Source organism: Entelurus aequoreus, linkage group LG03 (assembly GCF_033978785.1).
Source record: "Entelurus aequoreus isolate RoL-2023_Sb linkage group LG03, RoL_Eaeq_v1.1, whole genome shotgun sequence".
Taxonomy (NCBI): domain Eukaryota; kingdom Metazoa; phylum Chordata; class Actinopteri; order Syngnathiformes; family Syngnathidae; genus Entelurus; species Entelurus aequoreus.
In genome coordinates this window covers 33671076-33678927 of record NC_084733.1, presented here as the reverse complement: position 1 = coordinate 33678927, position 7852 = coordinate 33671076, and the positions used below count along the sequence as shown (strand labels likewise).

At 37.2% G+C, this 7852-nt stretch overlaps 1 protein-coding gene across 1 annotated transcript in view; it reads right to left on the bottom strand.

Annotated features, from left to right (window-relative positions):
* Positions 1 to 2568: 2568 nt before the first annotated feature.
* LOC133646392 (transmembrane protein 151B-like) overlaps positions 2569 to 7852 on the bottom strand; it is an 11839-nt gene continuing 6555 nt past the window's right edge. Inside the window, exon 2 of the mRNA XM_062041703.1 lies at positions 2569 to 6962. Coding sequence (XP_061897687.1) covers positions 5553 to 6962 — 1410 coding nt within the window. The 3' untranslated portion in view covers positions 2569 to 5552. The remainder of the gene's footprint in view (positions 6963 to 7852) is intronic.

Below are 7852 nucleotides of genomic sequence, written 5' to 3'. Positions count from 1 at the left end.
ATCGTTTAGGAGAATATCTTTCCAGCTTGTTACTGCAGCAACACATCAAAGTGCTGTACTTTTTTTTTTTTTGTCAATACAACTTGCCAGTTGCCACTGCCATTTCCAAATATATTAGGACAATATAATTATGTTACGATCTTGCATGTTTAAAACAAAAGGACACATGTATTGCAGATATTATTATCCTGCATGATTACATTAACAATTATGTAACTTTGTCTATCTGTGTTGGCCCTGCGATGAGATGGCGACTTGTCCAGGGTCTACCCTGCCTTCCGCTCAAATGCAGCTGGGATAGGCTCCAGCACCCCCTGCGTCCCCGAGAGAGACAAGCGGTAGAAAATGGATGAATGGGTGTAAAAGAAGAAATAGCCTTGAGATTTAGTTACATACTTGAATCATGTATAACCTTTAATTCATTTACATCAACATTCATTAGTACATTTCATAAAATCCAATGTCACTTCAAATGTATCATACTGCTTGCACTATATTATTTAAAACGATACAGATATTATTTGCTGGAATATATACTATTTCCACCTGTTAGATGTCATTAAAAAAAATCAGTATTACAAAATGTATATGAAGTATTAATTGCGTAAACATAAGTGCATTTTTGCATCAATTGAATGTAAACTGTATTTGGAAGGGCTACTATATATGCTACATACTTATATATACGACATTATGCTGGTGGTTCATAATGAGGTTTTATGCTTCCCAACACATTGTGTTAAGAAGTAATCATGCAATTGTGGGCATGAATTTTTTTTTGCAGATAAATACAGACTTGAGTTTGGTTGTTTGACAGATGTAGTAATCACAGTTCTGATCCCTCATGGTATAGTAAATTCAAATGTAAACATGTAACCACAATATTTATGTTACTGTACATGGCAGTACAGCAGAAGGGATAGGTTTGAACCAACAAAGATTAGGCTACACCTTAAATTCAATGATGTAATTTTACTCCAAATTTGCAAATGAGAATCATCTAGAGCACAGGTGTCAAACTGAAGGCCTGGGGGCCAGTACTGGCCCGTCACGTAATTTAACATGCCTGGAAATAATAAGTCAATATAATGTTTTAACTTGCTTACAAAGTGTATTTCTTCTTTAGATTTTTATTACATCTATTGCATGCAATTGTATATCTTTTTAACTTGAATATTGCCTTTATTTAACCAGATTAATCACACTTTTGGATTTGGATTAATCATGATTAATCACAGGTTATTACTCACGTGCATAATATAAATTAACTTTAAAAAAGAGCCCAATATTTGGACACAAAAAAATTGGCTGTCAGAATGTCATACATACATGTTTTAAATGTGTTACTTGAATGCACTACATGTATTTGTTTAGAATTTGGTAACAGTTTCTCATCTGGGTGTATTTTGAGGTGAATTCTCTCACTTATCTTTGCACTGATGTGTATATTGACATGATCACTGACCGTATAACAACCTACACCACCTTTCAGGTAACCATCTTCTGTTAAGGTAAGGAAGCATGTGTGGTCAAAATAAATTGATTGATTAATCTGCGTATGTACATGATTAATGCAATATTTTTTTAGATTAATCACACAAGTTAACTTGTTATTTTTGACAGCCCTACTAATAATGCCACAAATACTATCCTATATTTCAATATTTTTTTTGTCAAAATAATAATACATATTCAAATATCTAAATGACGTGTGATTTCAAAGCAAATTGTACACTGTAAAAATTACAGTAGATTTTATGGTAAAAAAAAAACTGGCAGCTTAGTTACCAGATTTTACACTTTATAAAAGTGCTACCGATTTTCCATTTACAGTTATTGTAACGACAACCGGTAAAAAAAAAAAAAGTTACCGAATTTTACAATACAAAATAGTGTTACAGTTCTATTTACATTAATATGCTGTAAAAAAAAAAAACCAAAAAAAACATACATTTTCCAGTAGACTTCGGGCGACTGAGCGGCCAGGTTTTTTTAACCATAAAATCTACGATTGTTGTTTTTACAATGTAGTACTGCAAACTGCAAAAAATGGTAGCTCTTTTTTTTTTTTTACGTAAAACTTCTGTCAACTGATCTAGCAGTTTTTCGCCATAAAATCTACTGTACATTTTAATGGATAACTTTGAAATCATAAGTCAAGCAGATATTAAAGTATTTACCTGAATTTTAACAAAAACATGTTTGGAATATATGATGATATACTGTAACACATGTTTTTACCATAACATCTAGATTGTTTTTAGAGTGAAAATATATATATACTGTATATATATATATATATATATATATATATATATATATATATATATATATATATATATATATATATATATATAAAAAATTAAAAATACATATATATGTATATATATATGTATATATATATATATATATATATATATATATATATATATATATATATATATATATATATATATAGTAGATTGTCACTGAAGGCATCAAAACTATGACGATTTCAGGTGACTACTTCTTGAAGCTTAGCGAGAGAAAGCCAAGAGTGCAAAACAGTAATCAGAGCAAAGGGTGGCTATTTTGAAGAAACTAGAATCTAAAACATGTGTTCAGTTATTTCACCTTTTTTTGTTAAGTACATAACTCCACATGTGTTCATTCATAGTTTTGATGCCTTCAGTGACAATCTACAATGTAAATAGTCATGAAAATAAAGAAAACCCATGGAATGAGAAGGTGTGTCCAAACTTTTGGCCTGTACTGTATATATATACACACACATTAATAATCAAATGCATAGGCAATTGTGTAACACTATCACGAGGAAAATCTTTATACATATTATTTAATGTATGTTCACTGTTACAAGCGGCCCTCTAAGGGAACTGCGATGTAGCATTCAATGAAAACGAGTTTGTTAAAGTTAAAGTTAAAGTACCAATGATTGTCACACACACACTAGGTGTGGTGAAATTTGTCCTCTGCATTTGACCCATCCCCTTGGGGAGCAGTGGGCAGCAGCGGCGCCACGCCCGGGAATCATTTTGGTGATTTAACCCCCAATTCCAACCCTTGATGCTGAGTGCCAAGCAGGGAGGTAATGGGTCCCATTTTTATAGTCTTTGGTATGTTGACACCCCTGATCTAAATTCTTTCAAAATCCTGTGAGCAATTATGTGAGTTACAACACAATTTGCTGAAATAGTAGGCATAATTCATAAATCATAAGAAAATGAACCTCAAAACATGGTGCAGTGTAGTTCAACCTACAGGCACTATACATTCTGAACAGCGTAAAAAGGTGTAAAAAAAAATAAATTAAATTAAAAAAAGGCATCTTGAGTTAACTTAAATCATCACTCTTCATCACAACATAAAAAATTACACATTATAAATTGACATAAATGAGTATTTTGTGTTTTTCGTGTGGCATAGATTCTATTATGTCATGTGATATGGTCATATTTGGTGTTTTTGTGATTATTGCTGTCGTTGAAAATTACCTAACTTGAGTCTTCTGATGCTTCTTTTGCAGTTAGATACTTAAATCTGCTCATCATGTCAGTAATGCTCCTGTGAGGTAACTGCAGCGCCACTTTTAGATGTAAAGATTTGAAAAGCTATGGCAATGATATACAGTGTTAACAGTCTTCATCCACTAGGAGGTTGCACTTATTGCTTTGGTCTTTCACACATTCAGGATTCAGGCATTTGTGTGAGAAATGACAACACAAAGTGTATCATGCTACTGAGCCACTTCCTGTCATACGTTTACATACACTCGTCATAATAATGCCATATTAATTCTGGGCCCTTAATAGTTTCTTTGAATGGTTATTTAATTGCACAACATAGATCTTCAATGATGGTTGTAAACAAAAATTGGGTCCGGTTGTTATCTTGGTTTTTTTACACTTCTGAGTCTCATTTGCACATATTATATAATAGACATTACATGCAGTTGCAAGTCCTCCATGTTAGAAGGCAGTAGTGTATATACTGTGCCTTTTGTCAGGAAGTAGTCTTTGCCATGAAGTTGAATGAGCCAGTTTGTTCTTTTGTTGAGTTCTACCAAGTGTTTAAACTAAAAGTATTGTACTTAATACACACCTGCTGTTTGATTGTAATGTGCATCTCAGTTGTAGTTCCGATTGCCAGTTTGGAGGTTTTGAAATCACCATGTAACATCACTAATGCTAATCAGTAGCATGACTATGAAAAAGCCAATGTAAATTAGCACCGAGCTAGCACATTTTGAAAAGTGGAACTTTACAGTACTTTTGAGTGCCTTCTTCTTGCTTTATTTGTATAGAAAAGCTTTGTTCGGTACCAAAAAAAGTACTGCTCTCATTGGATCGACCAATACAAAACTATGGGAAAGTCCAAGGATCTCAGTGAAGGATCGTTGTAGATTGTGGGTAAAGTCTTTTGGATCAACTGCAGATTCTAATAATAACACTACAAACAATTGTACTTTGTACACAGGGATGTGTCACCACTTTTCCAAGATCTGGAAGAAGACTGATACTGTCACTTTCAAATGAAAGGAAATTGGTTAGGATGTTCAGGAACCACTAAGACTGAAGCCTGCCATGACCTGGAATCTGGAACGCCAGTGTGGTTCACAGTAAAGACAGATTTACGGTATATCAACATGTACTGAGACAGTGCCAACCAAAAATAAGCTTGTTCTCCAATTTGCAGCTGCACCACACGCACAAGCCAGTGCCATTTGGAGGAATGTTTTATGGCTACCAGAAAAAGCTACTTTGTATGTTTGGAGGAGTCAATTGGAAGCTTTCAAACCTAAGAACATTGAGTGTCAAGTGTCTGTGAGATTGCTTTACTTTCAGCAGTTCTGGTGCGCTGCATGAAATGGAGGAAATAATGAAGAACTACCAAATAGTTAATTTTTACCTCAAATTAACAGCTAGACAGTTTAAATTTAGAAACCATTGGGCTCCAACAGGACAACAAACATCTGAACTGGTTTTGTAATGGATGAAGCAGGCTACGGTTCTGGAATTGTGGATCCATGTGGACTATATTCTGGGCTTTCAATCAATCACACTGTACCATGGAAGACACGTTCTAATCTAGAAGAATGTTCAAGGTCATTGACTAGATCTGACCAATCTAAGTCTATGAGCATGAACTGATTAAGCCTGCTTGGATGAGAGGCAAAAAGTCTTCTAAGACAAACTGAACAGTCCAGTTGCGATAGATTGAAAGCCCTGAGAATACAATGACCTGGATGAATGAAAACATCCATAGATGTGTAGCTGGGTCTGTGTCAGGAAACCAATCAGCTTGAATTAACTCTACCAGCTCTCCCAAGAAGAGTGGTCAAAAGTCCATATGAAGCTATTTCCCAAATTCTTGTGCACACTCTCTTGTGTTTTTTAAAACCCACTAAAGAAATTTTGTAATCATTCCTCTCTCGAGAAAGAACGATTCAAAAAAATCATCAGGGGCCCTAAATTTAAATGGCATTCGTTCTCATGATGAGTGTATGTAAACTTCTGACCAGAACTGTATGCTCGTGTGTTCTTTCAGTGCAGTCATAGAGAAGTCTCCACACAGGAGCCGTTTCTGTGGAAAGACCTGTGATTGTGGCAATTCTCACTGCAGTGGACAATGAGCACCGGGTAGCAGAGTGCGTTGTCATAGTCTGGAGGTTCTTCATCGTCTGTGGTGAGGCGCTCTGAAAGACAGCGGGTGTTTTCACTGGGACTCTCCTGGTCGTCCAAACTGCCGCTTCTCCAAAAGCAGCTCCGTTGTGATCCGTAGCGCCGAGCCAGGGAGAATCTGCTGCCACTGAAAGGGATTCGGGAGCTGGCTCCTGTACAGACACTGAGGGCGCTTCTGGAGAACACTGAAGAGCAACTGATGGCTCTGTGGCATCGCTCACAGTTCTGCCGAATGCCGCTGAAGTTGGAAGGGCATTGGGCTAGGTCCATGAGGCCTGCCTCTGAGTAACTGGGCACCAACTGCTGATTGGACCGAATGTGCCACTCCAACTCTGTGCTGTCGATGGTGTTTACACGAGGGATGCGTCTCCAATACGGGCGATCATCACATGGCGTCACTGGGATGTAATCATGTCCAAAGAGTTTTTCAACACGATAGTGGACATATGCGGTGCGATACTCCGTGAAGACCCGTAGAGGCCATGAGAAGGTGAGGAACGAGGCAAACCAAAAGACGTAATGGGACAGATACCAGGGGTGTTGGTCTGGGTCAGACAGAGCCATGATATATTCCTTTAACTCAATGTTTTTCAGGTGCATGCCCTCCCTGGCCTCCATGTAGTCATCAAGGCCCTCATTGTCCGTAAAAAACCTGGCACGTTGTGTAAGGTAGGAATTCTCAGACTCAACGTTGGCAAAGCTAAAACACTTGGTGAAGCGCATCTTTGTGAGGGCAGACTTTTCTAAATTGAGGAGTTGTTTGGAGACATCTTTCACGCCACAGTGACCATAGTCAAATTCAGCTTCGGCCACATGAGTGTTGACTCGCTCGTGGTAAACCTGGGTGCTGGTGTATGCGTCCCCATTGCGATAGCGTGTGACTTGCCGTGTGCGACGCACATAGTGGTAGCTGATGGCCTTCCACCAGATGCACGGCTTAGCTTGCTGCATTCTCTGGATTCGCTCATAAATGCCCTCCACGTCTACTTTGTGTTGCAGCTCGTTCTTGGCGTGACAGTGCCAGCACTCCACCAGGTAGACCAGGTAGAGCATGCCCAGCAGAGCCAGAGGGATGTATATGTAGCCATCAGAGCAGGGGCTGTCATGGTACATCATGGATTTCCCTTTGAATGCGCTGTCAAATGTGAGGCGGGTCACCTCTGTGACGTGACACCAAACCATCGCCCCCATGCAGCCGTACATGAGAATAGACAGGAGAAGACATTTCCAGAAACTCTCCCGACACAACGACTTGCTCAGCGATTGCTTATGGGGTTTTTGCTGAAGAAGAAAAATAGAGAAAAAAATCATGAAAAACATTTCTGTGTCTAACGTATTGATTAATTTTACTCTAATCTATGTGTTTAACTTCTTGTAGTATGAATTTTATTAAAACTTGGAGCCAGTGTCACAATGTATGTTTCACCGTAGAAGCAGTCCTTGGTTTATGGCGTTTTGTGTTACAATGTTTTGTGTTTCAACATTTTGGGTTACTATGTTTTGTGTTAGGACGTTACAATGTTTTGTGTTTCAACATTTTGGGTTACTATGTTTTGTGTTAGGACGTTTTGTGTTACATCGGTTCGTGTGGTACAATGTTTTGTGGTACGACGTTTCGTAGTACGACGTTTTGTGGTACAATGTTTCGTGGTACGATGTTTCGTGGTACAACGTTTTGTGGTATGACGTTCTGTGGTACAATGTTTTGTATTACCACGTTTTGTGTTACTACATTTTGTGGTACAACATTGTGTTACAACTTTTTATGTTATGACCTTTTGTGTTACATAATTTTGTGCTGCATTTAGTGTTAGGTTTTGCGTTACAATGTTTTGTGTTAAGATGGTTAGTGTTACGATGGTTAGTGTTACGACGTTTTGTGTTACAACGTTTTATGTTACAACGTTTTATTTTACAACAATACAGTGTTTTGTGTTATCCAGTATTGTAAAGTATTGAATTACAAATACTTTGTTACTGTACCTAAAAATATTTTTTACGTTACTTCGTTATTTATATTTCTGACAACTTTCACTTTTACTGCACTACATTTCTGGCATATGAGGTACTTTAAGAATTTTACTCGGGCAATTATCTAAAAGATTACTTCAACGTCTACAAAAGTTGTTGTTTTTTTGTCAAGTACTTTTTAGAAGTCAAATATTGCTTTC